This window comes from Schistocerca americana, chromosome 10 (assembly GCF_021461395.2).
Source record: "Schistocerca americana isolate TAMUIC-IGC-003095 chromosome 10, iqSchAmer2.1, whole genome shotgun sequence".
Taxonomy (NCBI): domain Eukaryota; kingdom Metazoa; phylum Arthropoda; class Insecta; order Orthoptera; family Acrididae; genus Schistocerca; species Schistocerca americana.
The window spans coordinates 87,317,957-87,342,390 of NC_060128.1; the positions used below are offsets into that span (position 1 = coordinate 87,317,957).

Below are 24,434 nucleotides of genomic sequence, written 5' to 3' on the forward strand. Positions count from 1 at the left end.
AGAGAGAGACGGGCATTGTGCGTGATGAGAAACCAGTAGTGTAGTCAACAGCTATTGTATTCTTATGACCTGCATTCATCACTTCCGTTCATCAGGTGACATTGACATATGTGATAAATTCACATCACCAGCATATATTATATCAGTTGTTGAATACGCCACACTGTATGTTAATGGTTTCTCATGGTGCACAGTGTCAGCCTTTTACTTGTCTTGTATATGTACTTGTATCCTGTATTTGCGACCACTGGTCTGTAAGACCAGAAATACCTATTTTCGACGATGACACATGTCACGGATAGGTCAGACATATTTTAACTTCGCAGTATGCACTTGAGAATTGGTTCAAATGGCTCTAAGCACTATGGGACTTAACATCTGAGGTCATCAGTCCCCTAGAACGTCGAACTACTTAAACCTAACTAACCTAAGGACATCACACACAGCCATGCTCGAGGCAGGATTCGAATCTGCGACTGTAGCAGTCGCGCGGTTCCAGACTGAAGTGCCTAGAATTGCTCGGCCACAGCGGCTGGCACCTTTCTTTAGAATTTCCTGCTTTCATAGGAGCTACTCAGTGATTAATGTCCTGCAAATGTCTTTCGAGAGAGCTTCTCTTCTTTGCTTTCAGAATCCGCTTTTCAACACGCCTTTTTTCTCTGCAGTCACCCACAAGCATTCTTGATCTTCTGGCTTGCATCTCTTCACATGCTTCATTGTTTATTCTTGTTGCCCTCGGGCAGTCTTCATCATACCATCAATTCCTTCTGGGCTGTTGTTCTATACCAGTCACTTCCTTTGCAACAGACTGTCTTTGTTCCACTGCTCATTCAAGTTATGAGTATAGTTCTGCAGAATTCCTCAATTGTTCAAAATAAGGAGGTAGGTGTTCAGCCTTCGAAAGATCCTAAAGTTATGAAGACATTATGCTTATTTTGTATGTCTCCTTTAACTCCATGTGCATTTGAAATTCCGTCTCTAAATTTTGCTGTGTGGAGGAAATGATCAGAGTTCACATTAGCAGCTTTGAAGCTACGGCAGTCTAGTAATCAGAACCATGCCTGGTATCTATTTGTACGTCATCAGTTTGGATCCTAGTATTGTTGTGGGGTGACACCACGGTCATTTCATGTATGTACTTAAGTTTAAAACACATGCTAGAAACTGTGATAGTTTTTTTTTTTTTGGAGACTGTTGATAAGCTTGCTCCAGTTCATGATAGATCATCTCCCTTCTCTTCAGCTGTCTTGGTCTCCCTCTACGATTTTTACCCTCCACGCTGCCCTCCAATGCTAAATTGGTGATCCCATGATGCCTCAGAACATGTCTTACCAACCAGTCCCTTCTTTTTGTCAAGTTCTGCCACAAACTCCTCCCCAATTTTATTCAATACCTCCTCATCAGTTATGTGATCTACCCATCTAATCTTCAGCATTCTTCTGTAGCACCACATTTCGAAAGCTTCTATTCTCGTCTTGTCCAAACTATTTATCGTCCATGTTTCACTTCCATACATGGCTACACTCCATACAAATACTTTCAGAAACGACTTCCTGATACTTAAATCTATACTCGATATTAACAAATTTCTCTTCTTCAGAAACGCTTTCCTTGCCATTGCCAGTCTACATTTGATATCCTCTCTACGTCGACCATCATCAGTTATTTTGCTCCCCAAATAGCAAAACTCCTTTACTATTTTAAGCGTCTCATTTCGTAATCTAATTCCCTCAGCATCACCCGACTTAATTCGACTACATTCCATTATCCTTGTTTTGCTTTTGTTGATGTTCATCTTATATCCTCCTTTCAAGACACTATCCATTCCGTTCAACTGCTCTTCCAGGTCCTTTGCTGTCTCTGACTGAATTACAATGTCATCGGAGAACCTCACAGTTTTTATTTCTTCTCCATGGATTTTAATACCTAATCCGAACTTTTCTTTTGTTTCATTTACTGCTTGATCAATATACGGATTGAATAACATCGGGTATAGGCTACAACCGTGTCTCACTCCCTTCCCAACCACTGCTTCCCTTTCATGTCCCTCGACTCCTATAACTGCCATCTGGTTCTTGTACAAATTGCAAATAGCCTTTCGCTTCCTGTATTTTACCCGTGCCACGTTCAGAATTTGAAAGAGATTATTCCAATCAATATTGTCAAAAGCTTTCTCTAAGTCTACAAATGCTAGAAATGTAGGTTTGCCTTTCCTTAATCTTTATTCTAAGATAAGTCGTCGACTTATTGCTTCAAATACTATCACTAGTTATCCAGTATGTTCACTATTGTGGCCGCTGCAGTGCATAGGTCGCTGCTGTTTATGGAAAGCAGACTGTCCAGGCCATCTTACCTCTTGCAAAGCCATGATCCCCACTTTGCATGTTTTCACTATTTCCGTCAGACTTCCAGGGGCTCGAATTCTGTATAACATCTGTACTTTCCACGATCCAATTCCCATAATCATCAGCACGGAGGTGAGAGACGGAAGTCTGTAGTTTAGATGCCCATAAATGAGCGAGGATACTGACCGAGGTATTGCTGAAGGTATCTGTTGAAAAAAGGAGACAGACGCCGGAACCGTGAACAATATCAGCCAATATGACGTTCCACGATCCAGTTGTCATATTCCTTGTAACTTGCCTTGAGGTCCAACCGGCTGTATTTGCTTGAGCTTCCTTAATAAGACTTCCCTGATGCACTAAGCTAAGGTTGGGCACTCAATGTTCCATAGAGTTGCTCAAGTTTTCGGGATTCAGTAATTTGGAAATGAGAGACGGAACTGCGTAGGAGACGGTAAGTGACCTTCACTTTCCTGAAGTCTGTAGTTTAGACACCCACAAATGTGCGGAGATATTGACCGAGGTATTGCTGAAGCTATCTGATCAGAAAAGCACACTAACACCGGAACCGGGAAAAATATCGGCCAATACGACGTCAGTTCCACTCTTCAATGGCTGTCTCTAGAGTGACACGCTTTTTCCACGCTGCCGCTGTCTCTGTAGTGCTTGTTGCGTGCACACTTTGCAGTCGCCGCTCTCCGCTCACCTAACAGGGGAACTTTGCGGCCGCACGCGTGACGTAACACCACATCGCACTGAGGGCTCTCGGCCGGAGACCGCACGCCAGCGACGCGCACATCGACGGGCCCCCGGCAGCGACAGCCGGTGTAATGTCGCCGTGCAGGGCCCTTCAAAAAACATCGCCCCTGTCGCTACAACGGCATCCATCCCCTCTCTCAACATTTATTTATTCCACCCCCGCACACCACCGCCACCACCCCTTCACATGTGAACCAGCCCCTCCCTCCCCCCTCCCACCAAAAAAAAAGAAAACTAGTACAAAAACATGGCACACGGCGCGTGCGGGCGCGGCCGAAAAGTGGCCCGGTGCGCGGGGGCGGGTGCTTCAAACAGCGCCAAAGCGAAAAACAAACGCAAATTTTATTCGTTGACAAGCCCCGGGGGCGGTTGTAGCTGTCTGCGCGCCCGGTGCCCCGACAACACACTTCCTATTACAATAAACACGCATCCAGGCCAGAGCCGCGCCGCGATGCGCTGAAATATATAATTTACCTTTTTTTATTTTCTTTTTTTATTTGCGACCGGTTTTGCCCGCCGACAATGCCACAATCGCCGCCCGTATGGCGCCAACGTGATGGCTTCGCGGTCCAGTAAACAGCGGACACGGCTTCGGAACTGCAGGGTCCCCTCGTCCCTCTCTGCTGTGCCGTCATGTGAAATGTTTCGCGGCGACAGGATTGTCGGTAGGGAACATTTCTCCTTACACCCTTCTCGCCACAAAATAAAAACGTCAACCACATTTGATCCTGATTGAAAACAGCCGGGGTGGCCGAGCGGTTCTAGGCGCTACAGTATGGAGCAGCGCGACCGCTACGGTCGCAGGTTCGAATCCTGCCTCGGGCATGGATGTATGTGATGTCCTTAGGTTAGTTAGGTTTAAGTAGTTCTAAGTCTAGGGGACTGATGACCTCAGATGCTAAGTCCCATAGTGCTCAGAGCCATTTGAACCATTTGAAAACTGCCGGGCCGTTGTAACAGGTCCATGACTAGGCGTTTTTTGCTCACGCGCTGCCTGCGATATGTAAGCTATAAGAGAATCTCAGACCAAAGAGCAGTGTTGGCTGCAGTAGGAACTGTATGGCAGTAGGAGTAGGTAGTAGCTAGCAGTCTGGTGTATGGAGTTGGCTGGGCCGCTCGTGGGGAGCTATGGCGGTGCCTGAGCGATGTAGTATAAGGTAAGAGCAGCCTCACGTATATGTACTATTGTTATACCATGTCGCATGTAAATGTTTTAAGAAAATCTCGTAATAATAATCTTTCTCATAAAGAGTAACTTTTGACAATCATTCATTTCAATTTAAAGAATTTACTTATTTCTCCAATCCATGGTCATCCCGATTATTCTAAAGAAAAATCAGTTGTTTCCTTTTATACATGACAAATCTATCGGCCAGCATTGCACTGGGCTGTGCCAGAAAAATAGGAGCAGATATATAGGCGTTATCGGGCGACCGACGGCCGAGGTGGCCGAGCGGTTCTAGGCGCTACAGTCCGGAACCGCGGGACTGCTACGGTCGCAGGTTCGAATCCTACCTCGGGCATGCATGTGTGTGATGTCCTTAGATTAGTTAGGTTTAAGTAGTTCTGAGTTCTAGGGGACTGATGACTTAAGATATCAAGTCCCGTAGTGCTCAGAGCCATTTTCATCCGGCGACCTTATTGAGGTAAGAATTTTAATTTTTATTCAGAATGAATTTTCAAGGCCGTGACGCAGCACTGCTGACGTCCAAAATTTACCAGTTTAAATTCACAGCCAATTATAGAAAGTTTATAAGTGAGCAGCAATTTCATTGAGAGGTTAATCACATTGTATTATTGGTAGGTTACGGAATTTATCTGTTGGTAGGTTACGCTAAATGTGAATGCTATATACGTAATTATATTTTTTTTTATCTGTTGGGAGGTTACACCGTGCTGTAAGCAGCTGCAGAATAAACAGGTCACAAGCCGCACTCGTTGATACCAAAGGTGTGAGTCACGTTTCAGTTGCAACATCTTTAATAACGAAAGCTTGGAGGTACTTGGAGGCTATCTGATTCAAGGTATTACGTGTTTTGACAGTAGGGAGGCAGTAACTACAGAATATATCAGTCAGGAGAGGTAACTGGCTTTGAATTTAGCCTAGTAATTGGATGCAAAAAAAAAAAAAAATGATTCAAATGGCTCTAAGCACTATGGGGCTTAACATCTGAGGTCATCAGTTTCCTAGACTTATGACTGCTTAAACCTAACTAACCTAAGGACATCACACACATTCATGCCCGAGGCAGGATTCGAACCTGCGACCGTAGCACCCGCGCTGTCGTGATGCAAGAGCCGTGAATTGTCTCACGGCATTACAGGCCGTTTCCTTCTCATATTTTCTCACAGGCATCGATTAACAGTTTAAGGGCTTATTTCAGTAGTAGTACAAGTCCATTTTTAGAATGAGATTTTCACTGAGCAGCGGAGTGTGCGCTGATATGAAACTTCCTGGCAGATTAGAACTATGTGCCGGATAGAGACTCGAAATCGGGACCTTCGTCTTTCTCGGGCAAGTGCTCTACAAACTGAGCTACCCAAGCACGACAAGATAGGGACGTAGGAGACGAGGTACTGGCAGAAGTAAAGCTGTGGGGACGGGGCGTGAGTCGTGCTTGGGTAGCTCAGTTGGTGTCAGAGGGTTAGATGGCCCTCTGCAATAAAAAAACTGAGTTAGTGGGTCAACGACGAACTGAAACGGGTGTCTTGCGACGTCCGCACAGAGCAGATGCAACGAACAAAAAAAAAAAAAAAAAAAAAAATGAAATAAGATTTTTAAAAAAAGTTGGTAGAGCACTTGCCCGGGAAAGGCAAATGTCCCGAGTTCGAGTCTCGGTCAGGCACACAATTTTAATCTGCCAGGAATTTTCGAGTCCATTTTTGTTCATTTTGAGATACAGAGTCTTAAAATTAAATGAGCGCTGCAAAATCTGCAGTTAAGATCCCAGAAGTATTCAAGCATATGGCTTCCTGCTAGAGATGAACCTTTCTTTCTGTTTGTTTGGATCATTAATTTCAGAAGCATTATAGGCAGAAATGTGGAGGTAATGTACTTGTACCACTATTGAAATAAGCCAATCAATTTGTCTCTGTAGCACGAGTTCATGATGAATTATTGCTACAAAGTCAAAGAAAATTATCAGCACGTCTTTGACATTTGACCTGACCTGGAATACCTTTCCCTGCCCATTGCGAAGATTGAACCTTGGTCTCAACATCACAACCGTAGACCCATGTCTCATAACCAGTTATGATTCTCTTAAGGGGCTCTGGAAAGGCTCAAAATCATGAAAAGTTCAATTTTTACTTTTTTGCGTTTTCTGAATCTGCAGACTATTACCTTTTAATAGATATATAATTTATTCAATTCCGAAGACTACAACTATTTTTAAATTTTTTTTGAAATGTGTTCTACATGGGCGTGACCCACTGTGGCGCTGGTAAACTGCTGTCAAATGGTGTTATTATTAACGTCCGTGTTCATCAGGTACATTTTAGTGATGTGAGATAAAGTATGTGTTGTGGCTAACCTGTGATGGTTCAATATATATCGCTGGTGTGATTGTCGATTGTTTCATGTTTATTTACTCTGTCGTTATCTCGAAAATATTCGTAATTAATTCTGTTTCTTGAGTCTCTGTTTTGTTGAAGTATAATAATGAGTAAAAGTAAAGTTATTAGAAATCCTCTGAAGGCTTTTAAGAAAAGGAGAAATGTTGGAAAGCCCAAGGTATGTGTTATTACTGTAAACAATAAAGACGATAACCAAGTGAGTGAACCTAACCTCTCAAGTACACCTGCCCATAGCAGTCAAAGTGGGAAAGAAAATACTTCACAGAAGAAGCTTGGTTCAATGAGTGAAAACTATGAATGTTTTATGGGCGAATCGGATGTGAATGAAATATTTGATATGTCGGTTCTCAAAGGAATTTTTTCAAACTGTGTAAGATGTATTCATTGTAGTGAAGTTGGTCTGAAACTCTCCATAATAAAGCACGTAGGACTTGCTAGTGAAATACAACTGAAATGTGATAAGTGTTCATACATGACCACCTTTTGGAACAGTGTTGCAGTAACTGCAACTGAAGAAAATGGTAGCAAAATCTACGAACGCAACAACGAGCGATGCTTGCTTTAGACAAGGAACGCCTTCGGGCTGCAGACAGGGCTGTAAAGAGTCTAGAAATACAAGCAAGAGTAAACAGGAGGAGGAACAAGAGGAAGCTGGAGGAGGAGTTTGCAGAGGATGAAGATAATCCATCCTATGGACCTGGAATGCACTAAAAAGTTAATCCAATCTTTGCCGCTCGATTCCCAAAACTTTTATTTTCTCATACTAATTACATGTTTTCTAAGGATCTTCCAAACATATTTGTTTCAAACTTTCAGTAAATGTTACACAGTACCTTCTGCATAATTTAACACAGCCTTTTTCCAAAAAACTGTATATTTTTGAATATATAAATAAAAAATTGCAAAAAAATGTTGTGAATTTTCATTACAATTGAAAAAAAAATCATCTTTAATAACTGAACTAAAATTTTGTAAAATCCCTGTGTTAAGTTGTAGCCTATATTCCAATAAATAATCTGTAAAAAGTTCAACTTCCTACCTCAAATACTTTGTGAGGAAAGATATAATTTATAAGCGTTATTTTAACATTGGAAGTATAGGGCGTTTCGGAGCCCCTTAAGGAACACCTCGTCCTCATTTGCACGATCCAAAAGCTCTTCACAGTTTGCGACGCGAAAGTCTTTGTGATCTCGACTCGTGAACCACGGGAGGAACTCGGCAGCAAAACCGTGCATTCCACGATGCTGTGTCAGGACTTCCTGTCACGATCCAACTGAAATGTTGCGTTCTTCTGCAGTCCCTCGGACAGTCAGCCTTCGATCGTCACGCACAGCTTCGTTGTCGTTCCTAACATGAGCGTCGGCGTTCTGAATGAGGCTCATCTTTAGCTTCCGTCCGGCCATTTTTAAACCGTCTGAACCGTTCGTAACAACGAGTATGGTTAAGGCACTCATGACCGCAGGCTTTCTGCATGAATTGGTGTGCCTCTGTAAAGGTTTTTTGAAGTTCAAAATGCTTCAAATGGCTCTGAGCACTATGGGACTCCTGAGGTCATTAGACCCCCAGAACTTAGAACTAGTTAAACCTCACACACGCACATCCATGCCCGAGGCAGGATTCGAACCTGCGACCGTAGCGGTTTCGCGGTTCCGGACTGCAGCGCCTAGAACCGCACGGCCACTTCGGCCGGCTTTTGAAGTTCCCCGTAAACTTTAATGTAGACGCGTTGCTCCTCTAATACTGCCATCTCTAAATTCGCATTCCCGGCAGGGTCAGGGATTTTCACCTGCCTCGAGATGACTGGCTGTTTGTGTTGCCCTCGTCATTTCATCATCATTCATGAAAATGAACCAAACAAAGGTCAATCTTTAAGAACTATAACACAGATCCGCAATCCTGGATCGAGCACGCCAACTAAGTGGTGCTAACACCACATCCAAGTCCACGAAAGGGACGCTTAGTAGAGCGCAGAGCAGCACCAATAGCAAAGCATCGCCTATATTTATTTATTTTATTTATTTATTTATTGTTCCGTGGGACCAAATTAAGGAGAAGTCTCCATGATCATGGAACGAGACAATACATGAAATTATAACACGATATTAGAAACAGATAACATGAAATATAAAAAAAAACATATTCAGGTGACAAGTCGACCGTTTAAATGAAGAAAATCAACAATGTGACACTGGAATTTGCTTAATTTTTTAGCTCTTCCAGGAGCTCCTCGACAGAAAAGAAGGAGTGAGCCATGAGGAAACTCTTCAGTTTAGACTTAAAAGAGTATGGGCTACTGCTAAGATTTTTGAGTTCTTGTGGTAGCTTATTGAAAATGGATGTAGCCGAATACTGCACTCCTTTCTGCACAAGAGTCAAGGAAGTGCATTCTACATGCCGATTTGATTTCTGCCTAGTATTAACTAAGTGAAAGCTGCTAACTCTTGGGAATAGGCTAATATTGTTAACAACAAACGACATTAAAGAAAATATATACTATGAGGGCAATGTCATAATTCCCAGATTTTTGAATAGGGGTCGACAAGACTTCTCGAACTTACACCACATATAACTCGAACAGCCCGTTTTTGAGCCAAAAATACCCTTTTTGAATCAGAAGAATTATCCCAAAAAATAATACCATACGACATAAGCGTATGAAAATACGTGAAGTAGACTACTTTTCGTGTTGAAGTGTCACTTATTTCAGATACGGTTATAATGGTAAATAAAGCAGCATTTAGTTTCTGAACAAGATCCTGAACATGGGCTTTTCACAACAGCTTACTATCTATCCGAACGCCTAGGAACTTGAACTGTTCCGTCTCGCTTATAACATGCCCATTCTGTCTGATCAAAATATCGGTTCTTGTTGAATTGTGAGTTAGAAACTGTAAAAACTGAGTCTTACTGTGATTTAGCATCAAATTATTTTCCACAAGCCACGAACTTATTTCATGAACTACATTATTTGTTACTGTTTCAATATTACACACAAGATCCTTCACGATCAAGCTGGTGTCATCAGCAAACAGAAATATTTTTGAATCACCTGTAATACTAGAAGGCATATCATTTATATAAATAAGAAACAGCAGTGGCCCCAGCACCGACCCTTGGGGGACGCCACACGTAACAGTGCCCCATTGGGACTGAACGTCACTGCCACTCTCAATATTGTGGAGAATTACCCTCTGCTTTCCGTTCTTAAAGTAAGAGGCGAACCAATTGTAAGCTACTCCCCTTACTCCATAATGGTCCAACTTCTGCAGTAATATTTTTTGGCCAACACAGTCAAAAGCCTTCGTTAAATCAAAGAAAACACCTAGCGTTCGCAACCTTTAAATTAATCCGTCCAAAACCTCACAGAGAAAATAAAATATAGCATTTTCAGTTGTTAAACCATTTCTAAAACCAAATTGAACATTTGACAGCAAATTATGTGAATTTAAATGCTCCAGTAACCTATAGGCATGGCGTCTGGTGCCCACGAATATTCCGTCATGTCACCGAGCCAGACGATCGCTGCAATTGACGAGCTATTAAATGACATTGGGGCGGAATTAAAGGCCAAACACGTATCGAGTAGCGTACTGAATACGATAAGGAATAAAATATTCCCTTTGGTTTTCCAACTCACGTTAGCAGAAGCAAAAGTCGAGCTGCCGCAAGAGCAGAACAAAGATCTACTGCGCGAACTTCAACACTCAGCTGCCCCAGTGAAGGACCTTTAGAATTGAGTCTCTCACAGAACAGTTCAACAAACTCGAGAAAGACAATACAAAACTCGCTGAAATAAACCAAGAGCTCAGGGACCAAATTAGGGAACTGACAGGAAAGCTTACTGAACAGGCACAGCAACAGGCCAAGACACTAACATACGCTGCGGCACTCTCCACCGCACCCAAAGAACATAAACGCATTGAGGTGGCAAAAGCCAAGCAGGCAACCACTCTCTTCATAAAGCCTACCAACAACCAAGACAGCCGGCCGGGGTGGCCGAGCGGTTCTAGGCGCTGCAGTCTGGAGCCGCGCGACCGCTACGGTCGCAGGTTCGAATCCTGCCTCGGGCATGGATATGTGTAATGTCCTTAACTTAGTTAGGTTTAAGCAGTTCTAAGTTCTTGGGGACTGATGACCACAGATGTTAAGTCCCATAGTGCTCAGAGCCATTTGAACCATTTTGAACAACCAAGACACGAAAACAATAAAACAAACGTTGACAAAAAACATGAACCCAAGACGAGACAACCTACACATTAAGTCAATAAGAAACACGAAGACAGCTGTGATTGTCGAAGCAGCAACACAGGAGGACTGTAGGAAAATAATAGAAAAGGCGAAAGATATTGAGAATATCGCGTGTGAAGGGCCCAGAAAGCGGCAACCTTTGGTGGTAGTCTATCGAGTGACAGACACTATATCGGATAGAGAATTTCTTGAGTGTCTATACGACCAAAATCTCAGTGACGATTTCACAAAAGACGAATTCGACAAAGACGTAAAAATCAGATTCCGCACAGGGCCCAAAGGAAAGGGATACAACCATCAAGTGTTGGAAGTCACACCCAGAATTTATTGGTACCTCACCAAAAAAGCAAGGGTGTACATAGACTTCCAATCACTATCTGTCAAAGACTTTATGTCAGTGAGCCAGTGTTACAACTGTTGTGACTTTGGCCATACAACCAAAGCCTGCGCAGACACAGGTACGACCTGTTCAAGGTGTGGCAAAAAGGGCAACAAACGCGCGGTCTGTCGAGCATCAGAGCCCATCGACTGCATCCCGTGCAGGAACAGAAACCGAATTTGCAATAAGAGCAGGGGTGGCGTCTGCCAGACCTACAAACAGCTGCTTGATAGACTAATTGACAGTACTGACTATGGCGACTAAACACCCCCCCCCCCTCCTGGGTTAACAAACATGCTCCATAAATCAACCCCTGAAAAAACAAGATCATAAAAGTCACCATCCACCAGGCACCGAAACCATCTACGTGCAATACTCTGGCGTAAGAGGCAAAAACTATTACCTGACAACTACCCCAACAATGGTCACATTCCAGGCTTGATAAACAACGCAAACCTGGAGGACAGCCATCACGCAATCACTGAATACATAGACGACCTAACACTCACAGGAAAAATGTCACCAGTAGCCGCCAAACCAATCAAAAGACAAAGAATGCACTGAATGACATTCCAGACGAACCCTTATGAACAGGATACACGAAGTCGAAGACGAACTACTGAGAATAGACGCGATAACCCCAAATCCTGATACCGAGAGACCAGAAAACAACACCACACATGACCAACCAAAGCAACTGCACAAAACAGCGTTGCTAACGACTCAAGATCACCCATCCACTCCAGCACGACGACGCACATACGACACTACAAAATGCGAAGGACGCATCAAACCAATCACATTCATACAAGGTGAGACCTTGAACCCAACGGTACTAAACACAACTGTAACGCAAGCCAGCACAACTGGAGCCCAAACGGAAAACACGGACAAATCAGATACCCCAGACTGTAATCAAATCAAACGCAAAGTAACTCTGACTCACTGACAGAGGAAGAAGACGACGTCTATTACTGCCCTTACGCCAGAGATTGTAGTGTTCATAACAATGATATTCTAAACCGTAATACCGACCTCGAACGGGCCACAGCACCGGCAGACACCACGAATGCCACAAAAAAAGCCGCAGCAACAACCGCAACAAAAGTCTGCGGAGGGTTTGGCAATAGAGGCGACGGTGCGCATAACATGTTACGTCTGTCACAGATATCGTATACGAGCAGTCAAGTGCTTGGGGAGGCAAAGCTGGAGGAATCTTGACTTCAGCTTATCTCCTGTATGTAATAGTAGTGTTGACGTTTCCACTGCTCGCCTTACACCTGTTCCATAGTACTTTGCCACCTTTGGTAGTGGCAGCGGAGCTGGAAGTATCTTGATCGTAGCTTATCCCCTGTATGTACACTTACTGTTTTTGTTTCCCCTGCTTGCCTCGCACATGTTCCCCACTGCTGTGCTGACACGACGCCTCCTTTGTCTGTGCAGTGGAGCTGGAGGAGGCGCGGTCGCCGGCGGCGGCTGACGTCGCGGCGCCCGTGTCCGCCTCCGCGGCGCCGACGCCGGGCGCAGACTCGCCGTCCCCCGCCCCCGAGCCGGAGCACCTCGCGCCCGACGCCTCCGCCTCCGCAACGGTGCCTTCTTCTACGTCCTCGTGTTCCGCCTCCGACGAAGAGCGGGGGCGGAGCAGCGACGGAGGCGGCGGCGGCGGCGGCGGCGGCCCCGTCCAGACAGACCCCGCCGTCTGCGCCGCCTCCGACGATAGCCCCCCGGCGGTGGCCGCCACGCTGGGCCTTCAGGGACTGCTCAGGTGAGGACGACGTACCCATCTGACCGCATATCTAAAATACAAGCCTTACCCGTACATGCTTTGTTGTGGCTCGGTCTGCTTAAATGGAAAACAAAGAAAAGAAAAAACTCACGCCCCTAATATGTATGGGAATTGTGTTTACGTCCTGATCTCCTACTCTCCCTTGTCTCTATTCACCTCCCCTCCCCCTTTCTTTGTTTACCCCCATCCCTTTCTCTATCACCTTCTTCCTCTTTCTCTGTCCACCTTCTCCTCTCGCCCTCCTCTCTCTCCATCTACTCCTGTCCTCTCTCTGTCCATCTCCTCGTTTCCATTTTCTGTGTCTATCTCACCTCACCGCTCCATCAACCCCCTCTCTCTGACCTTCAGCCTTTTTTTTTGTTGTTATTGAACTTTCAGATCCTGCAGCAGTATTCTGATTATAAAACAATAAACCATGAATACAACTTTCCTGTTTGCTAACAACGTTTCACATATATGTTAACAAATATTCAGTGTACATGTGTCTAAATGTTTGTTACAGTAGCCTGTAAAAATCTGAAGTGGAAAGGTACATTTTGAGATTTTTGGTAATAATATTTTGTCGTTATATATTATATACTATTTCTATTAAAAATTTACATACATTAAAGAATTGGGTACCTAAAAACACAGCCGCATTAGAATTCAACGTTCTGTCAAAATTTGAAAATACTCGGTCAAGCATTTTCGCAGATTAACAATTCTGAACGTCTCCTCTTTTATTACATATATACCAGATGACGTACCAGTAGTACATGCAGACACGTGAGTATTTGTGTGCAATTTTGTGTCAAAATTGTAAAGCAATCTGTGTGGAACTTTAGGAGATTTGAAATTTTGAAGAAACGAGCATCTACGTTTGAACTTGCATAGAAACTGTAAATGTTCCCAATCGCAAACCTTCCAGTTTTTGACCGAATGCTTCGATATTTTGACGTTGGTAGTGGCAGCGGAGCTGGAAGTATATTGACCGTAGATTATCTCCTGTATGTACACTTTTTTATGTATTTTAATATATGTGATATACCTTTTTTCATAAATTGAATAATTGGGAAATGTTGTTACAAAAAATCTCAAAAGGTATAGCTACCTAAAAACACACCTATATTAGAGTTCAACGTTTTCTCAGTGTCTCAAAGCGGACGATCAAGAACTTTCGTGGATGCACAATTGTGAACAAACGAACATTTATACATTCATTTATGCAGAGGATCTGCAGCTACAACATAAAATTCATCTGAACGTTGCTCGTATCTCCATAATACCCAATGGCACGTAGTATGGAATTGGTCCATTCTTCAATTTCAAACTTTCATTTTATACTTTATTTCTGATTAATAAATAGCAATCCATGTTACTGATAATGACATCGCCTTTGCTAGTGGGTGAAGCAGAAAACGAATATGTAGTAACAGTACATATTATTGATTGAATATCTCTGTGCACTCGTCCCACATCTCGTGAGCTCATACAGCGACATATCTTATCCTGAAAGGAAGAAAATTAGTGTACAAGAGAGTGTAGTGCACGTACTCAGATGGTTCAAATGGCTCTGAGCTCTATGGGACTCAACTGCTGAGGTCATTAGTCCCCTAGAACTTAGAACTACTTAAACCTAACTAACCTAAGGACATCACACACATTCATGTCCGAGGCAGGATTCGAACCTGCGACCGTAGCGGTCAGTGCACGTACTCCAATCTGTTATAAAAAGCCGAGATCGTGACCATGTGAGAGAAAGGGCGGCGAGCTCTTCTGATTCACAGTGACAGAATAACGTGTTCGCATTTGTTTACTGCATTCTGTAGCTCGTTCGTAATAGCGAAGACTTTACAGTAGAATGAATGTATTTCACAGAAGTGAAGGTGTACAAGTGCTCATAGCCCTTAAGGTATGCATATGCAAAGGACATTTTTGTTCCGTTTTGGTACATACTATAACTTCTTTAAATATGGAATACTTTTTTTTCGACATTGTATGTAAAGCGCATTTCAAAAATACTTTTACAAGCTTTGGGGCAAGTTTCTTATACCAAACCAAAAAAAGTTCATATAAACCTGATATATCCGAAACTCCTTAGTTTCCTTGTTGCTAGTGAAGGTTTATTATTTAGCTGAATGCAGTTCACCAACACACGAACTCATCAACAACACACAAACAAACGCTCTAAATGGCCTCCTCTTACTTTTAGACACGCATGCACTCGTCGAATCGTGGACTGCCGCACCCTTTCAGATACGGCTTCGAATGGTTTCGCAGACTTTCGTGATCGTCAGTGAAATGTTTCTGTACCCACGTGGCCCCTGCGTAGACAAGTTCCTTTAGGTGCCCCCAGAGATAAAAACGCTGGCAACTGAGATCGCGGGAACGTGCAGACCATGGAAGTCACTTATCTACCCAACCGTCATGGTACATACCAGCCAGTACATCTCGAACACTGACCCTGAAGTGTGCTGAAATTCCAGCATGTGTAAACCACATTTACATTCTTATTTGAAAGGCACATCTTCTAGTGGGTCTTGGAGGGAGTTCTGAGTAAAGTCCCTGAAAACAGCACCTGAAAGACGTGCTGGGAGAATGTATGTCCTACCAGGCAGCCATGTACAATACCAGCCCACACATTAGTCTTAAACTGGTGCTGATGTCTGGGCTTTGCTGTAACATGATTCCTACCGATCCATATGTGCTGACTGTAGAAATTTGTTACTCCATCTCTTCCAAACGTTGCCACGTCTGTTAACGAACGGACTGGCAGCTTGTGCAACAAATTATAGTTAAACGTTATCACATGGAGGGTGATGTGCATGCATAGGGCGCAGCACGTGGTGATGTTACATACACGTGAGGTGCTAGTAAAGTATCTTCCACGCTGAAGTTTGCGATCTACGAAATGCCAGAGCCACTTGTCTTGCGCCGATACCTGGCTTTTCTTAGACAGTCCATTGAACGTGCTCTCCCTGATGAGGCGTCAGAGTAACACGTGGTCTTCCTCTATCCATAGCCCGTGGTGCTACGAAGCTTGTCTTGGCAGAGCAACGATACACAGCACCACAGGTTGGATGATTCTGCTGTCTTGGGTCTGGAAACAACATATGATACAGTCGTGTTGGCTTGTGTCCATTACCATACGCGCTGCCGTACATAAGAATCATGTCCGCCTGCTCACAAAAAGAATATCCCGCCGTCTTTGACCGGTGAACTTTCAGTCAACTCACTACCTGTAATACGTGTAGACTAGGAACATGTTTGAGATAGGCGAATGACAAGTGTAACAAATCTCCCTGACAACAGAACACCATACAATGAAGCAAATAGGCGCATAAATTCTGAAGTTGTTGGCCTTATACCTGAAAAGCCGTTGAACGGCAATTTTTATTAATTACTCGAAAACGAAGAACTTTGACCTATGTTAATACAAACATACAGGGTGTTCCAAAAATGACCGGTATATTTGAAACGGCAATAAAAACTAAACGAGCAGCGATAGAAATACACCGTTTGTTGTAATATGCTTGGGACAACAGTACATTTTCAGGCAGACAAACTTTCGAAATTGCAGTAGTTACAATTTTCAACAACAGATGGCGCTGCGGTCTGGGAAACTCTATAGTACGATATTTTCCACATATCCACCATGCGTAGCAATAATATGGCGTAGTCTCTGAATGAAATTACCCGAAACCTTTGACAACGTGTCTGGCGGAATGGCTTCACATGCAGATGAGATGTACTGCTTCAGCTGTTCAATTGTTTCTGGATTCTGGCGGTACACCTGGTCTTTCAAGTGTCCCCACAGAAAGAAGTCACAGGGGTTCATGTCTGGCGAATAGGGAGGCCAATCCACGCCGCCTCCTGTATGTTTCAGATAGCCCAAAGCAATGACACGATCATCGAAATATTCATTCAGGAAATTAAAGACGTCGGCCGTGCGATGTGGCCGCGCACCATCTTGCATAAACCACGAGGTGTTCACAGTGTCGTCTAAGGCAGTTTGTACCGCCACAAATTCACGAAGAATGTCCAGATAGCGTGATGCAGTAATCGTTTCGGATCTGAAAAATGGGCCAATGATTCCTTTGGAAGAAATGGCGGCCCAGACCAGTACTTTTTGAGGATGTAGGGACGATGGGACTGCAACATGGGGCTTTTCGGTTCCCCATATGCGCCAGTTCTGTTTATTGACGAAGCCGTCCAGGTAAAAATAAGCTTCGTCAGTAAACCAAATGCTGCCCACATGCATATCGCCGTCATCAATCCTGTGCACTATATCGTTATCGAATGTCTCTCGTGCAGCAATGGTAGCGGCGCTGAGGGGTTGCCGCGTTTGAATTTTGTATGGATAGAGGTGTAAACTCTGGCGCATGAGACGATACGTGGACGTTGGCGTCATTTGGACCGCAGCTGCAACACGGCGAACGGAAACCCGAGGCCGCTGTTGGATCACCTGCTGCACTAGCTGCGCGTTGCCCTCTGTGGTTGCCGTACGCGGTCGCCCTACCTTTCCAGCACGTTGATCCGTCACGTTCCCAGTCCGTTCAAATTTTTCAAACAGATCCTTCATTGTATCGCTTTTCAGTCCTTTGGTTACATTAAACCTCCGTTGAAAACTTCGTCTTGTTGCAACAACACTGTGTTCTAGGCGGTGGAATTCCAACACCAGAAAAATCCTCTGTTCTAAGGAATACACCATGTTGTCTACAGCACACTTGCACGTTGTGAACAGCACACGCTTACAGCAGAAAGACGACGTACAAAATGGCGCACCCACAGACTGCGTTGTCTTCTATATCTTTCACATCACTTGCAGCGCCATCTGTTGTTGAAAATTGTAACTACTGTAATTTCGAAAGTTTGTCTGCTTGAAAATGTACTGTTGTCCCAAGCATATTGCAACAAACGGTGTATTTCTATCGCTGCTCGTTTAGTTTTTATTGCCGTTTCAAATATACCGGTCATTTTTGAAACACCCTGTATATATATAATGTTTGTTTGTGTGTGTGTGTGTGTGTGTGTGTATGTGTGTGTGTGTGTGTGTGTGTGTACGAAAATTATGGTGATTGGAGGAAAGGGGAGAGAAAATAGGGCTGGTGAATAACTTCGATTACTTGCGAAGCGTAATAATGGATGGTACGTATTGCTCAACATAAATTAGGGAAAGAATTGCAATGGCAAAAGAAAGATTCAAGAGGAAACAGAAATTACTTTGCGGACCACTAAACAAAAATCTGAGGAAAAGACTGGCCAAATGTTACATCTGGAGCGTTGCATAGTATGGTACAGAGGCCTGGACATTGAGGAAGGAAGATGAAAGAAGATTGGAGGCGCTAGAAATGTGGATATGGAGGAGAATGGAAAAAGTGAAATGGGAAGAACGAGTAAGGAATGAAGAAGTTGGAGAGAAAGAATCATGCAGAAACTCCTCAGAAAGAGAAAACGGAACTGGATTGGACATTGTTTGAGGAGGCACTGTTTATTGAAGGAAGGAATAGAAGGGATGGTGAAGGGAATAAGGGAAGAGGAAATAGAAGATATAAAATGCCAGACAATATCAAATATTGAGACATGAAAAGACTGGCTATGGACAGACAAAAGTGGAAGAGGCTTAACCCATGACAAGACATAACATACTACTACTACTACTCTCTCTCTCTCTCTCTCTCTCTCTCTCTCTCTCTCTTGCCAAGCAATAATCCCGATAGGCGGGGTTCGCTGGTTAATCGGATGTGAAATGTTAATTGTAAGGGGTGGCCAGATACCATTTCTGTCGCCACCCCTTACGACCTGGGAAGAAATCAGTGTACCCCAACTGCCTGCATCTAGTGTAATCCATGGAATAGTGCGAATGCGGTCAGATGTCTGTGAGCTATGTAACTTAGCCGCTTCGTGGGGACCAGCCGTGTATTCACTTAGCGGGATGTGAGAAATCGCTTAAAATCCACATCCAGGCTGGCCGGCAGACTGAGACCTGAATATGTTTTGCATCAGTCATACATCATTGTTTGGAACTGGTTAACACTGGCCCTATTAAGTGTATATAGACATATTACAAGTTGTGCATTATTGCAGCTACAATTTTTTTACAAAACTAAGACAGGGAAGAGAATTACTTGCTATATCCAATAGTGGTTACACAGTCGTTAGGTATAGCATGTCTCTTATTTACATGCATACAAACATTTGTAGTTGTAAAGGCATTACGTTTGATCTGTAGATAGATGTTATTCGCTTAACTAAGTTTTCAAGAAGAAAGCATGCAATAGTTATGACCGTTATGTAACACATAGCCACATCTAATATATACAGAAAAGGTTTTCGTGTTGCAAATAAGTTCTGTGCATAGATTAAAACCTATCACCTTAGAATGAGCAACATCTGTGTGTACATAAAATGTAACACCTGTACATTCAAACAGTCTTCGAATTGCCCTCAAGTAAACACATTTACGTCTCTGTAACTATTATTGGAAACTAAGTATTTCTTTTTTTGTCTTAGGTTTGCAAAAAAAAAAAAAAAAAATTGGCCACATTAAAACACAGTGTATTAACGATTTGCAAGTAGACTCAAAATTACCAGTGCTAGCTTGTCTCGAACAATGATATAAAACAGATATTGAATACCTGAAGATGACCCCCCACAGCTCGAAATGCATCGCACATTGTAATAAAACTAGAAAAAAAAGTTATTATAAATGATTGAAGTACTAGCAGAGATTAGCTGGAGCTATATTATTTGACATATTGTAACAGGCCTTTGTACACACATGGAAAAACCCGAAATGCTTTTTCGACATTTTTTGACATTTAAAAGTGCTTCCCACACTCGGCGCCCGGGTTCCCGGGTTCGATTCCCGGCGGGGTCAGGGATTTTCTCTGCCTCGTGATGACTGGGTGTTGTGTGATGTCCTTAGGTTAAGTTAGGTTTAAGTAGTTCTAAGTTCTAGGGGACTGATGACCTCGGATGTTAAGTCCCATAGTGCTCAGAGCCATTTGAACCATTTGAACACTCGGCGCAGCATGTCCCTATCAGTCTGCTCATAAGCACTGTCGATGGTAGCCCGTACTTCTGATAGCATTGTTGGTAGAGGAGATGCAAACACACATAATCCCCCCCAAAAAAGGCAGAAAATAGCATGGGGTTATGTTGGTAATGTATTTCAAGCACAAAGTACCCTTTTCCTCGCCTAACTCCTGGCTGCTGCAGCTCTCGTGCCAGAAATCTGAAGCTCGTTTGTAAGAATACACAAGTTTTTCGGTTTTTCTGTATGAGTGTTGAGTTTTGTAAAATCAGTTCAGTTATTTATAACCCTTTCGGTGCTAGACGTGTTCAGCGCCTAAACTAGTCTGTATTTGCACTGATGCTGCTGCAGTCGCAGGTTCGAATCCTGCTTCGGGCATGGATGTGTGTGATGTCCTTAGGTTAAGTTAGGTTTAAGTAGTTCTAAGTCTTGGGCACTGATGACCTCAGATGTTAAGTCCCATAGTGCTTAGAGCCATTTGAACGATTTGCACAGACAATGACGTCAGATGTAGGAGATATACAGGGCGATTCAAAAAGAATACCACAACTTTAAAAATGTGTATTTAATGAAAGACACATAATATAACCTTCTGTTATACATCATTACAAAGAGCCTTTAAAAAGGTTTTTTTTCACTCAAAAACAAGTTCAGAGATGTTCAATATGGCCCCCTCCAGACACTCGAGCAATATCAACCCGATACTCCAACTCGTTCCACACTCTCTGTAGCATATCAGGCGTAACAGTTTGGATAGCTGTTGTTATTTCTCGTTTCAAATCATCAATGGTGGCTGGGAGAGGTGGCCGAAACACCATATCCTTAACATGCCCCCATAATAAAAAATCGCAGGGGGTAAGATCAGGGCTTCTTGGAGGCCAGTGATGAAGTGCTCTGTCACGGGCTGCCTGGCGGCCGATCCATCGCCTCGGGTAGTTGACGTTTCATAACTAACCTTTTTCGTAGGACTTTCCATACAGTTGATTGTGGAATTTGCAGCTCTCTGCTAGCTCTGCGAGTCGATTTTCCTGGGCTGCGAACAAATGCTTGCTGGATGCGTGCTACATTTCCATCACTCGTTCTCGGCCGTCCAGAACTTTTCCCTTTGCACAAACACCCATTCTCTGTAAACTGTTTATACCAACGTTTAATACACCACCTATCAGGAGGTTTAACACCATACTTCGTTCGAAATGCACGCTGAACAACTGTCGTCGATTCACTTCTGCCGTACTCAATAACACAAAAAGCTTTCTGTTGAGCGGTCGCCATCTTAGCATCAACTGACGCTGACGCCTAGTCAACAGCGCCTCAAGCGAACAAATGTACAACTAAATGAAACTTTATAGCTCCCTTAATTCGCCGACAGATAGTGCTTAGCTCTGCCTTTTGTCGTTGCAGAGTTTTAAATTCCTAAAGTTGTGGTATCCTTTTTGAATCACCCTGTATTTATATAAAAAAAACCTTGCATACTTTGCTTACTTTTATTCTGTTATGTCATACTGGATAATATTCTGGGGTAACTCACTAAACCGAGCAAAAATTTTGCATATAATAAGAGTCATTTGTGGTGTAAATTCAAGAATATTGTATAGAAACCTGTTCAAGGAACTTTGTATTTTAACATCTGCGTCTCAGTATTTTTTTCCTTAACGAAATTTGTTGCAAGCAGTATACCTCTACTTCTTACCAATAGCTCAATACATAGTATCGATACTAAGAATAAGAGCAATCTACATAAAGGCGTAATATCACTTACCTTGGTACAAAAATAAGTCCAGTATTCAGGAATACACATTTTCAGTAAATTCCCAGCAACCATTATAAACTTGGTTTCAAATACAGCACGGTTTAAACAACGGTTGAATTATTTTTGGTAGGCAACTCATTCTACTCTGTAGATGAATATATTAACGGGGACTGTTAGGCAAGCTTAAGTAGAAATGTCTGTTAGATTTCAATTTTTACAGGACTTGATCACAACAGTCAAGATTAGGTATTTTGTGTATGATAAATTTATTAAAAGTGCATAACAATGTTTCATTCTGACTGTGTGTTAATGCTGAAGATATTAGCAGTTGAGTTTACTGTAATGTATTCACGTATTTTGACAATCTCCTGACAGATTATCAGGGTAGTATTATGTCCAAATGTTTTGTATTTTTTATGTTATATGTAGACTGGCAATGGCAAGGAAAGCGTTTCTCAAGAAGAAAAACTGTTAACATCGAGTATAGATTTAAGTGTCAGGAAGTCGTTTGTGAAAGTATTTGTATGGAGTGTAGCCATGTATGGAAGTGAAACGTGGACGATAAATAGTTTAGACAAGAAGAGAATAGAAGCTTTCGAAATGTGGTGCTACAGAAGAATGCTGAAGATTAAATGGGTATATCACGTAACTAATGCCTAGAAGAAGGGATCGGTTGGTAGGACATGTTCTGAGGCATCAAGGGATCATCAATTTAGTATTGGAGGGCACCGTGGAGGGTAAAAACCGATCCCGGCGGAGGATCGAGTCCTCCCTCGGGCATGGGTGTGTGTGTTTGTCCTTAGGATAATTTAGGTTAAGTAGTGTGTAAACTTAGGGACTGATGACCTTAGCAGTTAAGTCCCATAAGATTTCACACACATCTGAACATTTTTTTTTTTTTAGGGTAAAAATCGTAGAGGGAGACCAAGAGATGAATACAGTAAGCAGATTCAGAAATATGTAGGTTGCAGTAGGTACTGGGAGATGAAGAAACTTGCACAGCTTAGAGTAGGATGGAGAACTGCATCAAACCAGTCTCTGGACTGAAGACCACAAAAGCAGTAGCTTTCTGACATGTCTCACACGCATGAGAGTCATCTCATTTTTGGGTCTATGGTACGAAAACGGAATCTAATCTAATCTTGCGGTTTTTACTGAAACACTGACGACAACAGCCTAGATGAACCTTTGCTATTGTTGTGCAGGGTCCGCGCACTCGTGGCAGCGGCGGCCATCGCCGCGTCGCCCGACCCGCCGGGCGCGGGGGCGGTGACCCCCGAGAGCGGGGGCGGCTCGGGGCCGGCCTCCTCCGCCTCCGCGTCCGCCGCCGCCGCCGCCGCGGTGGCCGCCGCCGGCTGCTGGGGCGGCGAGGAGCGCGCGCGCATCGCCGAGTACCTGCAGCGCGCCGACACCGCCGTCATCTTCCCCGAGCCGGTGGCCGAGCCGGGCGCCGAACCCGAGACCGCGGCCGCCCGCGCCGACGCCGAGAGCGCTACCGGTGAGTACCCCACTCTCTGCCTGCCGGTCTGCGCGTCAGCGTTCTCTACCAGCCGCAGCGTCATTAGCAGCTGTGGTCGCCTGACAGGAGCAGCATTGGAGTACACTACTACAGTGCAGAATTAAAGACTCAGGTTTCCAGAATGAAATTTTCACTCTGCAGCGGAGTGTGCGCTGATGTGAAACTTCCTGGCAGATTAAAATTGTGTGCCGGACCGAGACTCGAACTCGGGACCTTTGCCTTTCGTGGGCAAGTGATCTACCATCTGAGGTACACAAGCACGACTCACGACCCGTCCTCGCAGCTGTAATTCCGCCAGTTTCAAAGACTCAGGTTTTTCAAAACCCGTGTCTACAGTCTTCCACTGTAACGGTGCAAAAGTTCTGCAATGTTACAGAGCAGAGCTCAGAAGTTCATGTGGAGTGTAAGAAGCTAACGAAGTCACATTGGCACCACATTCACCAGAATTCTGCCCAACGCCGCCATGTACGTGTCACATGATGAAAAGATCATCACACCCATTCATATTCACAACACCCCCATTCTTTTGACGCGTCTGTAATGAAGGTCAGTATTGCGACGCCCAGCGTTGAAATCACACGGTTTTCTTATGGACAGCCAAGGAAAATCTTTCAAACAAACTACCGCTCAGAATCGATACCAGAAGCTCTCGAGGAGTGGCATAAAGGGCGTATTCCTTCACACCTATTTCGCAGTTGAAAACGGCTGTTTGTAGTGGGATGTGCGACAGAACGACGTTTTTAACAAAATTTCAGACAGCTGATGTCCCCGCACTATTCAACCCTCTTCTAAGGACAATGTGGGGTTGCAATCCCCGTTAATGATATCTGCTCCTTTCGAGTGCAGTGCGACTGCAATTTTTACTCAGGTGTACAAAGAGGAACGACTAGGACTGTTAGAAAACGTTCAACAAAATCTGGACATGCTCCAATGCAGCAAAGGCTGTTTAAGCATTTTTAGTCATCCTGTTTCTTTCCCCTCCATGGCATGATCAATGGGGGGGGGGGGGCGGGCACAACATTAATAAGTACATGCATGACAGAACAAGAATTCCTGTAAG

The 24,434-nt window shown here is 43.7% G+C and overlaps 1 protein-coding gene across 1 annotated transcript; it reads left to right on the forward strand.

Annotated features, from left to right (window-relative positions):
• The first annotated feature begins 3,348 nt into the window (after positions 1-3,348).
• Positions 3,349-23,478, forward strand: LOC124552256 (spidroin-2-like). The gene is made up of 3 exons (XM_047126537.1): positions 3,349-3,535; positions 12,748-13,069; positions 23,061-23,478. Exons 1-3 carry the CDS (start codon positions 3,349-3,351, stop codon positions 23,476-23,478), a joined length of 927 nt encoding a protein of 308 aa, XP_046982493.1.
• The last annotated feature ends 956 nt before the right edge of the window (positions 23,479-24,434 follow it).